This window comes from Rhipicephalus sanguineus, chromosome 8, assembly GCF_013339695.2.
Source record: "Rhipicephalus sanguineus isolate Rsan-2018 chromosome 8, BIME_Rsan_1.4, whole genome shotgun sequence".
NCBI lineage: Eukaryota > Metazoa > Arthropoda > Arachnida > Ixodida > Ixodidae > Rhipicephalus > Rhipicephalus sanguineus.
This window is the reverse complement of record NC_051183.1, coordinates 11,052,140-11,071,697: the sequence shown is the minus strand read 5'-3', so window position 1 is coordinate 11,071,697 and position 19,558 is coordinate 11,052,140. Positions and strand designations below refer to the sequence as shown.

At 43.4% G+C, this 19,558-nt stretch overlaps 1 protein-coding gene across 1 annotated transcript; it reads left to right on the top strand.

Moving 5' to 3' along the window:
* Nucleotides 1–253: 253 nt before the first annotated feature.
* LOC119401364 (uncharacterized) lies at nucleotides 254–7,728 on the top strand. Its single transcript, XM_037668092.1, has 5 exons — nucleotides 254–454; nucleotides 3,661–3,836; nucleotides 5,080–5,153; nucleotides 5,824–5,904; nucleotides 7,470–7,728. The coding sequence occupies exons 1-5, from the start codon at nucleotides 335–337 to the stop codon at nucleotides 7,643–7,645; spliced, it is 627 nt and encodes a 208-aa protein (XP_037524020.1). The 5' UTR covers nucleotides 254–334; the 3' UTR covers nucleotides 7,646–7,728.
* The last annotated feature ends 11,830 nt before the right edge of the window (nucleotides 7,729–19,558 follow it).

The following is a 19,558-nucleotide window of genomic DNA, read 5'->3' as shown; positions in this document are numbered from 1 at the left end:
CCAGTTTTCCTTTGCCACAACATATCCGTCACGAAACATTTTTTTTTTTCAGATATTGTCTCGCCATCTCTTAGCTGACCTTGTTTTTTCCTTGTGACTCGAATGACTTATATCCAAAGCTTCGCGTCGATTGAAACGGAGACTGACCCACGGAAATTAAACGAGCGTACGAAAAACAAAGGAACATTGCGTGTGGCGTCTAAAATTATACCGCGAGCAGTATGGGCTTTCTTCAGATTTCCTTCGGCTGTTCATCCTTCTCTCTCTGATGTAGCAAATAAAAGCCAGCTCCCGGTGCACAGTGGTCACCACTTTCCTCTGAGTGATCGCGACAATGTCGACTCTTCTCCGCGCCCTACTGGCCACCGTTGCCGTCTTCGCTCTGCAAGAGGGCGCCTGGGCACAATATCCCGAACTGAACCCGGGCCTACAGAGATTCCAGAACCCACCTCGCGTAAGTCCCCACGCCATATTCCCCTCGTTTCATTCGGTGTAAACGTTTTAAATGTAGTCGCGCACCGTTCGCATAAGTCCAATCCACTAATCTCTCACGCCGTCATGAACTGCATAGTTATTTGCACTTTAACGTGTATCATTCTCATTAAATTGTGGTCAAGGATTTCACCCTCCCTTGAGAACCAGCGGCCGGATTAGATTATTGGCTTCCGATCTAGGACTCTGATTGGCACTGCAGTGAAAAACGCTTATGAACGTAAAAGGCAAAATTAAGCAATTTATAGTGCATCTTAATCATTCGCAGTTTTCGACTGCTTAGTGTGCTTGATGACCTTTAACTACTCGCATCAACCAAGGATGCAAGTGATTGCACGACCTCGTATTTATGGCATTGCGTGCTGACTTGAACAAGAATAGCGAACGACATCTGTGATGGTAGGAGCACAAAGTTTTTTTTTTTTTTTTTTTTTTGGGGGGGGGGGGGGGGAATTCGCTGCAGCCCACCTTTTGCTTAGGGTAGAGAGCTGCATACTAACAGTGCTAATGCTAATTAGTGGTTCAAAAACTTCTCGCTTAGTGGCTCAGAAACTGGTACATCGCTATACAATAAAATGCATACATTGTTTAGCACTTAGAAAGATTTTCCAAGTACTTTAATGGCCACACCAGCAGAGGTGCAATGCAGAATTATAGAAACAACACAATGCACTAGAATACATATAAAAATGACAGCAGTGACCAGAGAGAATACGTGCATGTATCTTATATTCTATTTGGGAATAAAAGCGTATGGAGGTGGGAATGCTTGAGGCCCGTGTACTTAGATTTATGTGCACGTTAAAAAACCCCCAGACGGTCAAAATCTTCGGAACCATTCTTTACGGCGCCCCTCATACAGTTATAGTTTAGCGTTAGCGTGATAGCGGGGGTTAAGGGAATAGCGTTACCGTGCCGCAAACGTTTTTGGCGGACCGCGGGTTTTGTTTAGAGGGGCAGCGTTTACGTGCCCAAGCTGGGACAGGGGCGTCACCTAGCGGAGGGTGAATGCGTTAAAAAATGTGAAAAGAAAAAAAAAATGAGAGTGCTCGTCTGTATCCCAGCACGCATCAATATACAACTTTTTTAGTGACCATAAAAGTAAATAAATATGAACCACGCACGAAAAGCGAAAATTGTTATATTGCAGATTTGTTTACATCAATCTTCTAGTTAGGCCTAGGGACGTTCAAAGTGGGAAGCGATCTCAAAAACTAAGCCAAGTTAGCCGTAATACTCGATCGTCGACGCTACCTGAAGGCAAGCGAACCCATTATACGCAGTCAGGGACGTAGCCAGAAATCTTTTTCGGGGGGGGGGGGGGGGTTCAACCATACTTTATGTATGTTCGTGCGTGCGTTTGTATGTGCGCGTGTATATATACGCCAGCAAAACTAAAAAATTTGGGGGGGGGGGGTTGAATCCCCCAACCCCCCCCCCCTCCCCATGGCTACACCCCTGTACACAGTCGTTTGCTTCGAAAGAAGTGGATCCGTCCACATCAACGCTAAATTCAGTCCGAAGCGGGCGTCGAAAAGCGCCGCCATGTTTTACGAACACTACGTGAAACACGCGAACACGGCAACGCTAACTCTGAAAAATAGAGTGCATGCCTGCGGTAAACCCTACAGGTCGTTTAGCGTACTGCGCATGCGCATTTCGATCCCGCTATTCCGCTAAAGCCGCTAAACTATAACTGTCTAATGATATCGTGGATTTGCGCCGTCAAGCCTCAACAATTGTTATTATGGGAATAAAAGCGAGAAGAAAATTTAAGCAATAAACAAAGAAAGTGGTGCTACTTTTGTATTTAAAAAATATAACTGGTTGTGAAATATAGTTACTGAAAGAAGGTGGGGGAATGCCGAGAGAAATAAATGCACTCGCAGCCTTATGCTAAAACACAGGATATAATAAGAATGAAGACAAAGTAAAGTGACACATCTCGATGGTTACTGAACAAAAAATTGAGGTCTTAGTCCTAGAAAAGAGGCTTTAATGAATGCTTTTGTTGGTGCTGAGGATGATGTGAGCAAATCAAGTATTTCCTATGTGAAGGTTGCGATGATGACACGTTGAAAACAAATCAAACAATTTGCAACATTTAATTAACGAGTCGTTAAGCGTGCATGACGTCTACGCAGAGGTCTTTCCATTGCCTTAAGAGAAGGTTCTCCCACTGTAAGTACTGGCCCCATTTTAACGTCGTAGCGATTTAAGGTCGAGGTTAATCCTTGATGGGGGTAGTGCATATCCTCGCGGGTATGTGCCACAGGAATTGGGAAAGCCCCACTGCTCACCTCCGGTCTACTAAAGGTTATGAAAATGAAATTTGAATGAATGAAAAACTTTATTCTGGCAAAAGAATACTCCCGGCTAAGGTGGATCTCTCAGTTCGGGTCCCCTGTGGCCATTGCCATCTTGCGAGCTCTGTCGATCAGCTCGAGCTGTTCTTCAGCGCAGACTCCCACTGCTCCGGTGTTTGTGTGTTGTTTATTGGCACCACCTTTGAGTGCTGGCAGGCCCATGCAACGTGGTAAAGCGTTGCGTGTTCCCCGCATAGCGGGCATTAGTTGTCATATGTTGCCGGATAGATTTTGCTAGGTAGACTCAGATTTGAATGTGTATTAGTCTGCAGCTGTCTCCAGGCAACCGACTGTTAGCAGCATCACTGACTTAACGTCGCAAAGACTGGTAATAATAATATCTGGGGTTTAACGTCCCAAAAAAACGATGTGATTATGAGAGACGCTGTAGTGGAGGGCTCCGGAAATTTCGATCACCCGGGGTTCTTTAACGTGCACCTAAATCTAAGTGCACGGGCCTCAAACATTTTTCGCCTCCATCGAAAATGCAGCCACCGCGGCCGGGATTCGATCGCGCGACCTTCGAGTCAGCAGTTGAGTGCCATAACCACTAGACTACCGTGGCGGGGCTGTCGCGAAGACTGGTTAAACAGTGCAGATGGTGGCAAAACTACTTTATAGCGATTTCAAGCAATGTTATAACATTATGACTCCACTAGGCCCGCTGTTTAACCAGTCTTCGCGACATTAAGTCAGTGAAGCTGCTTCAAATTTAGGTTTCAAAGCACTGGTTATATAATTCGCCCTGCTTTATGACATATAGGCCACTAACACGTTTGTCCTATTTTATCCATATACCCAGTGCTACCCCAACAATGGCGAATGGGTCATGACGAAGCGAAACTACCCGTATGATCCTCACTTCGGCGGAACCGCCAAATGCGTGAAGTACGAGAGAATCGGACCCGTCGTCGGGAGCAGCATGAACGTCAGGTTCTCTTGGTGCCAGGACGGATATGGACGCGGATGTGGATCAAAGTAAACACTCTCATCAATTTTCAAAATCACAGAATCGCGAACGTGAATATCGTAACACATGAAATCTAATTACACAAAGCGCCTAATGTACTTCGGCAAGGGCGTGTGCTTTTACCGCTGGCGGGGGAAAAACTTGTGAGAAGAGGCAATTTGCCCACCGAAAATGTTTCATGGAAATAAGATAAATTGGGAACTATTTACAGCCCTCAACAAGATTGTTGTTGTTTATGTTGTTGTTGGTGGTGGCGGTGTTATTGTTGTTGTTAATATTATTATTATTATCTTTACATACGTATACACAAGTACACAGGGGAAAGAGGGAAGGAGCAGGCTGTCGCCTAGAAGGCCACAACGCCTGGCTATTCTTTCGAGAGGAAGAAAGACAGAGGAAAGATAGGAAAGTAAAAAAACAATGACGAAGACATGGGCGAAAAGAAGTCAAAACGCGAAAAAAAAAACGTCTTTAAATTTAATGCATGGCGCGTCTCCTGCTACAGCTCCTCTAGACGCCGCTAAGAATGTGTCCTAGTACAACTACACTTGCACCATCGAATTTAGCGTAGCAATATTGTGCATAAACAGGCCGCCCAAAGTATTGTTAAAATCTAACGCAACGTTCACGTGTAAGAACAAATCTACTTCTTTGAGCCTTAATGCAGTAATACAGGGCGCAAAGAGACTTGTTTAGCTTTGGCATCAACATTGCGGCTTGAGACATGTGTGATGTCATAATCATCAAATGATGTTATATGCTTACATTACCTAATTTTACAAACGAAAGTACTTTACATGACTGTGTTGCCTTACTGTACTGCATCACCTAGTTACCACTAGAAAATTAGCGATACTAGTATCACTATACAGAAAAAAGTACATATCGTGGCCTTGCTTTGTTCTGCTATTGTATTGCAGTTTTTCATATTGCGCGGTCATAACTGGTTAAAAATTGGAACGTACTTTATATCATATCGTGCTGTATATGGGGACTTATTACTGAGCAGTCAGAAAGTAAGAAATGTTAACCGCAGAACCCTTGACTTAATAGAACACACTTGCATGCATCTTCCAATACGTCATTTGAACATTAAAAAAAAAGCTGTTTTATATCAAGAAAGTCTCCTCGTAGTGAAACAGCTATATTATTCATGTTATTCACTGTAATACAGTGTACAGTGCTCATTTAACGTATGACGTAGTAAATTTCACACGACACTTACGTTTAACGATCTCATTTATTTTGCAGCGTTGGCCGTTACGTCCTCACTGCGACGCCGGGATACAGCACGAGGAATCAATACAACTTCATGGCATTCAATGGTATGCCAGTGCAAAAGCGATGAGTCATGGTGCGCGAAAGTCGAAGTGCTAGCAAGATCGGTAAAATGTAGAAACCTTACACTCGAATGTCTTATTTTATATTTTATCACCCACCACTTACGACCTAGTGATCGTGCCCAATGATAATGAACCCGGAGGGCAGCTTCGTCCAGTTTAAAAACGTAATCAAGACAATAATTGCGATAGAATTGTTCCACCGTCACGGCAGAAGGAGGGAAGAAACAACCGGAAAGACAGGAAGGTTAGCCAGTTCTTAGACAAGCTGGCTACTCTGCGCTGGAGAAAAGGGAGAAAAAAGAACTTCGTTAAAAATGGACAGATCCCTTCAACAATTTTTGTAGGATATTCCTCGGCCACTGCCTCTCATTTTGGGCGCACCCAAGGGCTGTATTCTTATAGTCACTAAACGATCATTCCGAACACTCGGCACATTTCGTTTGAAATTAGTCTAAGTGACTTTTGTTTCGTCATTGCTTTGGTAGGGGTGGTTTGTGTGGCTGACTGTTTTCCTTGAGATATGTATTATTGTGCTGGTTATTATTTTACAGCTGTTTATTCATGTACATCACTTGCTTACAACGCAACATTATGGCCCCAATGGTTCATCTGGATCGTGAAAATGCGACTTGGACAAAATTTTCATTTCCAGGTGTAGGCAGTTTCAGAATGCACACCATCTTCAAGGACTGCGGCACCTGCTTCGTCGGACGTTATCGCTATGCTCTTAACGGTAAGTTCTGCAATAATGTTTCTTCATTACTGAAGGCACAAGTCGTAAGCGGCATACGCCACTTGTTCTAGTCCATTATGGGCTGCTTGTTAAATAACAAAGTTATTGACATCAAGGTGCTTATGCAGTCATTGGGAGCGTAACGACTAGTCATGCATTCTATAGCACCATGTCACGCGGCTATCGCGATAGTTACAACAAAACAAGGAATGTTTCTATAAATGCACAAAAACAATGTAAGAAACTGACTCCGATGGCATCCCTAGCGCGACCGTAAGGCATCGTCATATAAGATAGATAAATCTTTTTTTTTATCTTTCATTGAACGCCAACTCCTATTTTGCAAACGCACACTTGCACCACTAGGCTGCTGTGCCATTCAACTGCCAGCTTACTACGGCCGTTCAGCAATTCTTGTCCCTTATGCGCACTGAGTTGTTTCACTAGTTCTCTTGGAGCGGGACGCGACCAAATTTTTATCTCGTAACAATAAAACTGTTCCAATAACTTCGACGAATCTGCCGTGCCTACAATATTCAGATACACCAAAATAATCTAGTGATGTACTTGAGCATTGTAACTACAACGCTGAACAAAAATACCAGGGGCCGTATTCACAAAACTCTTTCGTAAGTGCGTTTTTCCAGTGATCAGCCGGCTTGGCTAATGATATATCCCACATCGCGATTGGCTGAAATATTCTCCTGCGAATATTTTTAGCGTAAGATGTTTTTATGAATACGGGCCCAGAATATTAGTGTTCTTTGATACAAAGCGATTGTGTTATATCAAGTCATACAGCCCTACGTAAAACTATGTTCAGAAAGCATTCTGAAGTTCCTTCAAAAGTACCAGCACAGATAGGCGCAACACATCTTTTTAAAAAATGTATTTCAACCAATATAGGGAACAATATTTCACTCGCACCGCACAAGTAACCAGTTCCGGTTATCCTAAACATCTTAAGGACCATAAATTTTAGCGGAAGTGAAGCTAAGGCACATATTACAAGGCTAAGAGTTTAACGGGGAGGAACGTCAGCTATAGATCAGACTTAACGTTTTGCACGACAGAACTTGATTAACGTCAATTTCACTATTTATTCGCAATAGCGATCACGCGTCTGTACTTTCTTCCTTGCTTTTGTATAGCATAGCATAGCGTCAGCATAGTCAGCTGCACATAGTGATGAATATCCGGCGACAAAACTGTAATTATATGAAATCATCTGCGTCACGCCGCTAACGTAGTTTCACAGAAGCTCTGCAGGGCATGTTAAACATTTAAAGGAAAAAGTGTTTCGATTAGTTATTGGAATCTACATCGATTATGATTAAAATGTTCCACTTGGTGAAAATTATGCGGAATTAAATCGGGATTTCACGTGCAGCTACAAATGCGGCGAGAAGCTTAGCTGAAGGAAATGGGCCACTAAGGCACATCCACTCCACGTTTGATTCCATAACCAAAGTAATTACTTCAGAAATATGTTCTTCTAAGTGAAATTGATGTGGACCGCGATTATTACAGTACTAATGACATACACAACTTGTAATTTTTTCTAGGATACGGATGCGTCCAGTGGCGTCGTTTGTCCTATACTTTCAACCGACGTGCCGACTACTGCGACTTCATCTTCGACCTGTTCTGTGGCAACGCCCCCAAGTACCAGGTGTACGATAACTCCTGCAGTCGTGTGCTCGGAGTGTACAATGGCAATTACGGCTGGTGGAAGAAATAATCAGTCACTCACGAGGTTTCGGCCGTCTTCTGAGCATTTAACTGACAGCACGCTTACTGCAATAAAAGGTTCGTCAGCTTAAAGTGTGGTCTTTGTAGTGAATATGCAGAAGACAATGGGCAGTCTTAGAATAGTGTACCCACCGGTTTGCCTATGCCAGGGGTCTCAAACACGCGGCCCTCGGACCTTTCGCTAGCGGGCCTGCCCACATATGACTGTCTTCGTCCCATATCTTTTTTTTAAATTTTCTTAATAAGTATGTTCGTCAGCTACACAGACGTGACTGGTCTAGTGATGCAGAACTATCGAGGGTACTATCGATACTATCGATAGCTGAGTCACTATCGAACTATCGATGGTAAAAAATACTATCGATAGCGCTATCGATAGTATAAAACCAACAGCGCGAATTCATTGCAGAATAAACTTGGTTCCCCGCGCGCGTAGTACATAATGGAGCCGGAGGAGCAGGCTGAAGGGCAAGAAAGTTGACATGCTTGTGTTCTTCACCAGTGTGCTTTGCTGACCCATGACCATAAAGTCAAACTACTCAACCGTAGCGGAAAGGAAGCCGTTACATGGGGTGGAACTGCGCGGCTTCAGATTAATATTGCATTTGATGATTTCAAAACAAAAAAATATATCAAGAAGTAAGTTTTTTATTTGTAAGATGTAACTGGTTGCTTTTGAATATGAATTTATGACGGATATATGCCGCCATTTTCACAGCAGGAATAATTTGTCACCAAAAATTTGCTCATAAATTAAGCGAAGCTGACTGTAGGCTATCGCGAATATTTTGGTAATTTGGCCAGCCAGCAACAGCATTTATATTCTCACCACTATGGATTAGTGTTGAAGATTGGGCGAGTTGGTTGGTCGTAGATGAACTGGTATAGCGCATTACGGGGAAGAAGAAATAGCCTAGCAGACCGACACAAGAGGACAGAGCACTAACTTCCAACTGAGTTTTATTGTCAAACTGCATCAAATATGTAGACTTGCGCAAGCATACAAAAACACCCTAACGCAACGCCAAGATTAGGCACACCATCGCACCGTCACACAACACAGATTCATAGACGGTTTGCCTGGTTAAGAAAGACCACTTAATGTTCAGATAAAGCCAAGGAAGGGGCGCTGATACATGTGATGCCAGCTCTTGCTATACAATGCTATACAATAATGGAAGCGCATTGTATAGCAAGAGCTGGCATCACATGTATCAGCGCCCCTTCCTTGGCTTTATCTGAACATGAAGTGGCCTTTATTAATCAGGGAAACCCTCTATGAATCTGTGGTGTGTGACGGTGCGATGGTGTGCCTAATCTTGGCGTTGCGTTAGGGTGTTTTTGTATGCTTGCGCAAGTCTACATATTTCATGCAGTTTGACAATAAAACTCAGTTGGAAGTTAGCGCTCTGTCCTCTTGTGTCGGTCTGCTAGGCTATTTCTTCTTCCCCGTAATGCGTTATACCAGTTCAAGCACTAAGGATAGTTTGTCACGTGGTTGTGACGGTGAAGAATGCTCCAGCAAGACTGAGAAATACAAAGCTCTTTATTTGTTAGAACTTGCGCCCAGAAAATCAAACCTCAAAATACAAGCTATACACGCTGCGCACTGATAGCGGCGACAACAGTCGCCGGCCGTCAAGTAATTTGATACTCGGTGGGGCGCTTCGTCTTTTATACATCAGTCATCGAACCTTCCAACGTTATCGCTGGTGCTGGCGTAAGCTCGCGAATAAACTTGAATATTCGCATCTGGCACGTAATCTTAACAAAATGATCTCAAACAATCCCGAACCTACAAACAATCGCGGTCTGCGTCAAACGCTGCTAACAGCCTAACCCGAATAGCCGGATACATCAAAACAAAGTAATAAATACGCGCGGCAGTAATATGGCGAGTAATACTACCGATGGTACTCCCGATTGGACTATCGATAGTTTGCCGATAGTAGTACTATCGATAGTTTGTTTACACTATCGATAGTTTCAAAGAAACTATCGATGCTTTCGATAGTCAATTTACCGATAGTTATACATCACTAGACTGGTCTCAAGCATTTTTTTTTCCGTGCGGCAACCCATGCGGTCACTGTGTTGAAACATAACCGCCGAAAAAAAAAAACTCAATATTTCAGAATCGGCGTCCACATTTCAGTCATTCTGGAGATTGTTTCTCGATTGATGACGTGAAATACCCTCTCGAAACGACCCATATATGAGATATGGAAAGGCCTCCTTTCAATTTGGCAACGTCAGCTATGATCGCCAAATGTTAATAGCGCATAGACGGTTTGGAAAGGCGCGGGACAAACAGAGGCAAAGAGCGCTGTTAGCTAACATTTTCTTCAACCCCCCCCCCCCCCTCCCATCCCGCTCTAACACTCTTATATGACCCGGCCCTTGCCGAAGTTAGGTGAGTATGAGAGCCCTGGCCTATGCAGTCGCATGGGATGTCACCACTGTGCACGCGTCACACATTAGCCACTCTTTGCGTTAGCGTTCCGGCCCGTATTTTTCACATATAGCGTGCCAACCCCCCAACTCCAACCCCACCTCCAAAAAAAAAATATTCTCTGCGTTTTATCTCGTAAGTAAAAATCCAAGCGCGATTCAGTTGCGTTCGGTTTAGGGAGGACAAACGCTCTTCTAAAACATCCACTGCGCGCTTCTGCAATCCTAACGAGCTCAAAAAACCCCGTCAGCCAATTTAGAATTGGGTAACTGGGTTTCTTCAGCTCGTTTGGCTGTGTATGTTAGGGTGTAATAAAACGAGGTAGTCGTCATCATAGCGGAAAATGTTTGTAATGCCTAGTCCCTCCCACCGACAACTCACTAACAGATTTTTATGGCCTAGAAGTAAGTCGCTCAAACAAGGCACAAAGAGGAGCATATATCGAAACGCCAGTTCTTTTAATGATCGCAGAGAAGTAACTAAAAATAACATGATCGCAGAAAAATAACTGTTCTTCCGTATATTCATGGCGTATTCCACAAAGTGAAGAAAATAGGAAGTGGGTGCTGACGTAGTCTTTTCGGCTCCTAAAAAAACTTTCACAGCCTTGTGTTAGGACTAATCCTGTTGCCAAGGCGCGTAGTCCATGTAGTACTAACCATAACAAGAAGTACGTTGGTTATTCAAAAGGAATAGTGTAAAAGATACCCGTGTCTTGCGGTCTGTCCTACGTAGGGCAGACAGGTAGATGTCTGAACATATCCGACTACAAGAATACAGCAACAAAGTGGGGAGAGGGAGAGAGGGCTTTCTTGGTGTGCATTGCGCACAATGCGGCTGTGTTCCGTTCTTTGAAAAGACGGCTATACTAGCAAGGCATCCTAACGAGAATACAAGACTCATCATTAGAAGTTGCAGCAATCACTGAAGGTGGCTCTGTTAGATAGCCTTCGATAGCTTTAACTGATAAAGAACTTGCTTTCTTGCACCCACACATGCGCTAGTTTTCTTTTGGACAGGGCTGTTCCCGCTTTGTTGTTTTAGAGTGCTTGATCATGTTGGCTTCGGCGTTTCGGAGGGGGTGTCATTTATCGTATGCAATTTTTATCGTATGTCGTTTTTCATAAATTGCTTGTTCTTCACAATAAAATTTTAGTTGGTAGTCAGCGCTCGACTTCATTGCTCTCTGTCTCGGGCCTTACTTTGCGCTGTGATCACAATTTGGAATGTATTACCAACTAGCCCGTACCCAGACCTTGCTTTGAATGAAGTTTGAGTCCCCCAAGATGCTAACGCTGTGCTGGCTTAAGATCGAACAGTGTGAAGTTCTGAAAAAGCACCGGCCACAAATCACGCAAGAGATTATATAAGCCGATTCTATAGCAAGGGCTGGCAGCTCCTGTGTCAGTGCCCCATCTTTGGCCCTATTGCACATGAAATCTTTCTTAATCAGCTGAACCATCAATGCAACACCGATATCTGTCCTGTGAAGGTATGGTGGTGCAGTCTCCTTTTGGGGTGACGCTTGGGCGTTATTGTAAGTTTGTGCAGGACTACATGTTTGACGCAACCTGCCAATAAAAACCAGTTGGAAGTTAGCGCTCTGTCCTTTCGTTCGTTTCTTCATTTTCCGTGATCCGCTACACGAGTTCAAGTAGGAATGCTAAGGTCGTTGCCGCTTTAACAAAGAACTCCAGTCACGCTAGGAAACGAGTAGACACGTAATTTATTGTGAACAATCAAACTATCGTACACAAGATGTCCTTAGATTATATATATATATATATATATATATATATATATATATCACCCATCAAGCACCTGGCCGCATCTTTACCTACGACGTTAAAAACTGAGGAAATGTGTGTCCTCTCCATAGTATAGCAATTTGTCTATTGCCATCTGTGTTGGTGGGAGATTCCCAAATAAAACTCTTTTTCTTAAATAAGAAAACGCATAATTTTCGCTTTTGATGAGGCATCTAAGGCCTTCGCCCTGATAAACAGTGTCCAGCGTTTGTTTCATGCTGACTGGCGACGGGTAAGGGCACAGCATTTTCAAGCAAAAGATTGCTTACCATCTTGCAACAAAGGACTTCCGGTCCATGTATACTGCGCCACACATTCCTCACGCAACGGAAGCGCAGAACGCACGAATTCCTTGAAATCCCTAGCTAAAGTAAGCCCCGTAAGGAGAAACAGGGTGCAGATATGCGTGTTCACATTCTCGTTACTTTTTTGAGTTGCACTCTACGCGATAGTTGAGCGTAGAATACTAGCCCTTTATTGGAACCTCCACACTGCCCTGAAAATTCTGAAGCCCTACCAGGACCCTACATGTACTAAACCGCCACCTTCAGCATATTTCAGCAAGGTGCTCCTTCGCTGGGTGCTATGGCTTCTAGGTCACGTTGTGGAACAAATACGGGATTCGGAGGGCGTCGTCGCAGTCACGTGGGAAAAGGTCGAAAGACTTGAGCTCAAGCCAGTGACGCCATTTCTTCCTTCATTGCTCCAGTGGCCAAAACTACAAGGCACTCTACGGTTTCTCTGGGCCAGCATAACACCAAGCTGGCCCCATGTCTACCCGTGAATATCGGACTGTCATCTCTCATTAGTCTATTACGGGCCCTCCTTTCTGGAGGCGGAAACAAGTCAACTCTGAGGAAAGGAAAAAACATCGACTCCATTACAGATTGGGGAGGGTCCGGCATCCTTCCACACATCGATTACTTAATAAACAAGTGGCCACCTGGCTGCTCCTTCAAGCCAAAACATATCTTAGATTTAGGTGCACGTTAAGGAACCCCAGGTGGTCGAAATTTCCGGAACCCTCCACTACGGCGTCTCTCATAATCATATCGTGGTTTTGGGACGTTAAACCCCAGATATTATTAAGCGAAAACATATCCCAACCGGTTGGCTTACAGCCATTACTACCGAGGTCAGTATTCGAACAGATGCCAATTATGCGAACAACGTGTGGCACTACGATGGATTTGATGCTATGAGCATCCCCTTTATAACGGGGCGATGACTTATGCGCCACCAAGCTCGAGAAAAGTCTTCTTTTTTAAGTCGGCCTAAGGCTTTCTCAAGTTCAATCAAATACACCTTACTATAGAAAAAAGACCGTAAATTTACAGCCCAACTCTCTACCCCTCACGGCAGAGGGCTATTATAAAGACCTGCCCTGAAGTGACCCGACAGGGCCACACAATAAATGGCGAAGGGCCGTGGGAGACCGCGCTGCTCAGCTCGGTTACTGAGGACCATCGATGGGCCGCCAAACTGGCCGAAGACGCCATCAGGGCCCAGGAGCAACTGGGCGCCGTCTAGGCGGCGACTTATCAGCCGTAATCGGCGGGACATTTATTAAAGTAACGATCTCTTCATCCTCCTCGGCCGGATAGATAGAAAATAATATTTAGAGGAGTTGCGACTGGAAAGAATGCTCTCTACCCGCCACTAGAGTACAACAGCAGAAGGCAGGAGGATGCTTTGTGGACACAGGCTCAAACAGATTTCATGCAATGACCGTAATTAATAGCGCAGCACATGAAATGGAGACAAGAAAAGCCCTTCTGCGAAGCATGTGGATACTTTCTAGGAATTTATATCATGCTACGAGACTGCCGAAGGAGTCAACAAGCCACAAACGGCAACCTCGTCTCCCTTCTCTAAAAGAACAGCTGAGGTCACTGAAGGAGTCGCTCAAAGACTCCATCCAGAAAACAATGAAAGCCATGGTCGAGCTCATAGGAAAGCTGTCCCTGGCAGATTGAAGAAGCAGTAAGCCGAACAAGGGTGTTTCTTTTTTTTTTTTCTAATGAGCTTTATTTTCCCGCTCTGTACTTCCTTCCTACATTGACCACGGGAGGAAAGTGATTTGAAAGCTGCACAAATTGGCTGATAGCTCGTGCACCGGCCATGTTCGTCTTTTCAAAGTCATTGTTTGATTATTTTTGCCTGCATCACTCACAAGCGTTTTTGTCTGGGCGTGCTTGTTGTGAAGCCCATCCCGATGCTGTCTTGCCATGTATTCATTAGTTCACATTGTTTTGGGGCATTCTGAATTAAAAAAGAAAGAGACATCGTTTCGGGGAATTCTGAATGAAAAAGAGACAAGCAGAGGACATGCATAACTGAGAACATACTGTTTTAAAAATCTCGGAACTAGAAGGGCGAACAAAGCATTTCTTGTTTTCTCCATTCTTTATAGATGTCACGGTTTTCACAAGCAAAAGTTCCGCATTGATTCGCACAGATTATACGCGTCTCCCTTTTACAGCGAAGATATCTACGGCTAGGTTCTGGCGGATTGCGTCCGCGGACGGAAGACTCGCAGAACAACATTTTTAGGCGAACCGAATAACTCCACTAATCCAGTGTTATTGCGTCGAAAAAATGGACATGGCGTAAAACGAAACATAAAGGCGTATGATTAAGTCCACATGACAGAATGGCGCGAACAATTTTGCCTCAATGACAAGACCACTTGCATAAGAAACGAACGTCGTGTCATTTTTGTACTTTCGAAACAACGAGGTTTCTTATGTACTGCAGGATTTTATTTTGAGACCACCACTGACCGCAGTTGATGAGATAATATGCGTCATGCGCAAGAGAAATACCGGTATATTTGAGTGTATGTCTGATTATTCACTGAATGTAGTATATAATAATAATATAGAGGGTTTCACTGTTTACTAACCCAGACCTTGGACCGCTTCCGGTTTCCTGCGCTGGCGTAGGCTAGCAGGATTGGCGGGGAACAAAAGCCTTGGCGAGTAGCCCGTAGAGTTTCAACACTTTTCTCCCTGTGTCTAGCAAAATATTTGAATTAAATATTCTTCTAAGCAACACACAACACTAAAAGAGTTAGTCTTTAACTATAAGCGCCTTTCTTTTATGTGAAACTGGAAAAAGAGTATTCCCTTACTCTGACAAATCTTTAAAAAACGCTTTACGCTTCGGTGTTGCAGAATAATAAATGAGGTGACCGGAAGTTTCTTGGGGTACACCACGTGCTCCTGCTATCGCAATCTTGAAACCGTCTATATAGATTCCCTCTCACACTATACTAGACCCACTATAGTCACAGCTTCGCTGGCTTCCATCTTCTCACTAGTGCAAGGGCTCCGAATTTTTGTCAGTGAATCTTAGTCGGATGTCATAGAAGTTTCTGTCAGGAACACTAGAAGCCAGCATCGTCCCTGTGTATGCAGAGGAGGAAATGTACATAGAATAGTTTTCGGAAGCGTTGTGCTATCAAAGCTGAGAGCTGTGCATGACATATAGAGACTTGAGTGCACATCGTACGTCGAGGGTTTATAAGATTTAATATTACTGCTGATCGCGATTACTCCATGCTGCTATTAAAAAGACAGAACTGTGAATTTCAAATTATTAAAAGTACAGCAGAATTGACTGAGCTCCTTCGTATAACACATATTGCTTTTAGTTTACTCTCTAGTGATGTTCGCTCGGCCTGGTGCGGGGCTGGTGGGCAACGATAATTTTCGTAACATCATCAGTGTTCCAAGATAGCCCATAAATGGTTCTAAAGTTAGTGATGTAACCACTCGAGTTCTCTACCTGAGAGTATTTTAAATCTCTAAACTAAACGATCATTAATACAATCAGAATATCTAGGCGTCAGTGTTTCTTAATATCGATGTCCATGTGAGCAGAAAATTCACCTGTGTGGAAGAAAATCTCATACGCTTTCTAAGAATTCGAAGTAAGAGTACATTGCATCCACTGCTTTTTCTTCCCTGCTTTTAAAAATAATTCCCAACAGAAGGCAGCTTCTTACCTCGCCTGTATATATTTAAAAATTATATGCATAGGACTTCTCTAAAAGTACAATAATAAGCATTGACTAGAGTTCAATGTGCGGATCTGTATAAGTAAACATGTTATGATTATGTCTGTACTACAACAAATGACATTCTATAGCGAGCGGTCATTGAAGTAGACATTGCGTCTCTCTTATTACGTCCTTCCTTTGTGTGTCCTTTAAACAATATGCAGCTTTTCCAGGAACGATGGTAACCACTGACAAGGACATGTATTCAGCTCCTGTCTGACTGCACTATGATGGACTGCGCGTCTGCCTAGGTGTTCCGCGAGCGACTTCCAGTAGCCTTGTCATAGCTGAGACTCGGCAAGCACCCTTTCCAGTCATGAGAACAATCGAAACATGCTGCCATTTTTTTCGCTTATAGACGCAACACAAGGACCACCCATTGGCACTGGAGATTTTACGAAGGGATAAAAGCAATGCTCATGCAGAAATACAGAGTAATGTACATATATTACCAAGAAATGAAATTTGGAGCTCTGAAATGGACTATCCTCCATGGCTACTTGCAATACCAAGCATTGAATTCTCAGTAGATGGCATAATCAGAAAGAGAGACATGTTCATCCAAGCTGCTCAACAACTAGCGCTTTATCAGATACACATGCGGTATCCAGGGTACATACAGGTTTACACAGATGGCTCAAGTATCACAACGTCTTCAACATCGGCATTTATCATACCACAGCTCAATATTCAGGAATCATTTAAATTATGTCGTACGACGTCATCTACTACAGCAGAGCTTTTCGCTATTCTGTATGCTATAAAGTTTATAAACTCGGCAGCAGACGCGAGAAAATGGGTACTTTTCAGCGACTCACAGGCCGCATTAAGATCACTCTCGAGTATAAACACGACAGTAATTAGTGATAGCATGACATACGAAACGCTGAAAGAGCTCACCAAAGCAAGCAAGGCACAACATGAAATCAAATTCCAATGGATACCTGGCCATTGCAACATTCCTGGAAACACAGCTGCCGATGAAGCGGCGCGACAAGCACATCGTAAAGATGTTACTATTCCTTTACCAATTTCGAAAAATGAATTGCGTGGTCTTATAAAGGCTACAACTTTCAGAATGAGCAAAACTGCTTGGTTTGACCAAAGTACAAAGAGCTGTGATTTATATCACATCGATCCATTCATTGAATTCAAAATTACGATAGCATTAGATAGAAGTATGGAAACTCTTATTCGCCGATTGAGGCTAGGCACCGCATACACAAAACATTTTTTGCACAGAATTGGTAGAGCTGAAACTCCTGAATGCGAATGTGGATTTATAGATGAAGACATATGTCACCTTCTCATAGACTGTCCACATCATGACACGCCGCGACGCCGTCTTAAATCGGAACTGTTGGCATTAGACCGCAGACCGTTTAGCTTGAGGAAACTTCTGGGCCCGTGGCCAACTAGAGTTTTGCAGACGCAAGCTTTAAAAGCGTTAACACGTTTCTTACAAGACAGCGGCATTGCTGACAAGTACTAAGAAATACCGAACTTTCATTTCTATAACACATGTCGTACTTATTATGCGCAGTCTCATATGACAACCATCATATGTGTGTGCTGAAGTGAATAACGTATCGACTGTTATGTACTCACGAGCGAATACATCTTCTTAAAGACCAGACGTGTGCTCTGCTGTTTTGTGCTGGTCGGACCAAATATTAACGACGGACATTATCAGAGACTTCATTCGCTGTCTTTGGAACATTTCTTTATCATTTTGTTGTGATATGTGCCTATAAGTGTGTTTTTGCATGTGTGTGCCCGAGTGTTCTATTTTACATGAACTGCCTTGTATGTTTTAATTTAAGATATGTGTTCAACTTTCACTCAAGGGCTAAGGAGTAGCCGGCGCCAAAAGTGTGCGCCAACATCTCCTTATATATCATATCAATAAAAAAAAATGGAGGAAGGCATAGGAGAGGAAGAAGAAAATGTTCTTCTGCCTCTGCCTTTGCTGGAATCCCGCCGTGGTGTTCTAGTGATTATGATGCTCGACTGGTAACCCGAATGTCGAGGGATCAAATCCAGGCGGCTGCAGCCGCATTTTCGATAGTGGCGAAAATTCTATAGGCCGTGCATTTAGATTTAAGTGCACGTGAAAGAACCTGAGGCAGTCAGAATTTCCGGAGCCTTCCACAAATGTTTCCCCCATAATGGTATCGTGGTTTTCGGACGCAAAATTCCAACAATTATACAGGGTGTTCAAAATAAAGCTTTATGGTTTTCTTAAAATTCAACACTGGGAACTACGTGAAAACCACCTTTGTAGATAAATTTTTGAATCCAGGGGGACACAAAGTGAGACAATAATTATCACTGTCAGCTGCCCGATTAACTAACTTAATAGCGAACTTTTTAATGAGTGCAGCAAGCGGGCACGTTTGTATTGAAAAGTTGGAGGCAGTCTCGTTTCTACACAGTTCCACTTAGAAAAATTCTTCTAGCATGCCTGTGCTCTGAGATATTCTGCTCACAAAGTTTGATTGCGGTTTGCATAATGACGCATGCGAGACAGTGAGCACTGGCGCAAAGCTCCTCCCCGATGTGGTGCAGCTATGCCAGCCGAGTTAGTAGAGGAGCTGGGACACGAAAACTGAGACAGCATTGGTCTTAGTGAAGTTAGAATTATAAAATATAATAATAATAATAATAATAATTGTTAGGGTTTGACGTCCCAAAACCACGATATGATTATGAGAGACGCCGTAGTGAAGGACTCCGAAAATTTCGACCACCTGGGGTTCTTTAACGTGCACCTAAATCTAAGTACATGGGCCTCAAACATTTTTGCCTCCACCAAAAATGCAGCCGCCGCGGCCGGGATTGGATCCCGTGACCTGCGGGTCAGCAGTCGAGCACCATAACCACTACACCCCCGTGGCAGTTGAAATTGTAAAAGCTTACATGGTTCTGGACAACGGGCACATCCTCTGTCACAGATGGCTTCCTGGTAAGAAAGTATGGCGTGGGGTTTCTAATGCACAAATATATTGCGGACGTTTGGTAATATCAACCAAAGAATTCTATAGTATCAATGAAGAACTCTAGTATCAACGAAAGGGCAGCAAGTGTCGTGATAAGAATAAATAGGAGATATAAACTAATGATAGCTTGGGTTACGCTCTAGCGTCCGACCGTGACGACAGAAATATGGAACGATTTTATGCGGAAGTTGAACTAGCAATGCACAATGCGTGCGCACAGTCATGGTGCACGCATCAGTCATGGGAGACTTTAACGCGAAAGTAGGAAGAAAACAAAGGGAAGATGCAAACTGTAATTACGGTATTGACTACGACAAAGAGAAGAGATGTTAGTGGAATTCGCCGAACGAAACCAATTTCGCATAATGAAAACCTTCTTCCAGAAGCACAAGAATAGGAAGTAGACATGGAATAGCCCTAACGGGAAAACACGACATATACGCTTTATTACGCAGAGATCCAAGCATAGCACAGGTTACAGACCTGATAGGCAAATAAAATGTGACAATCATATGTAAGTGCTGGGAATAATAGCCCAAGACCTGAGGAGAACAAGAGTAAATTTAATCACTAAAGAACT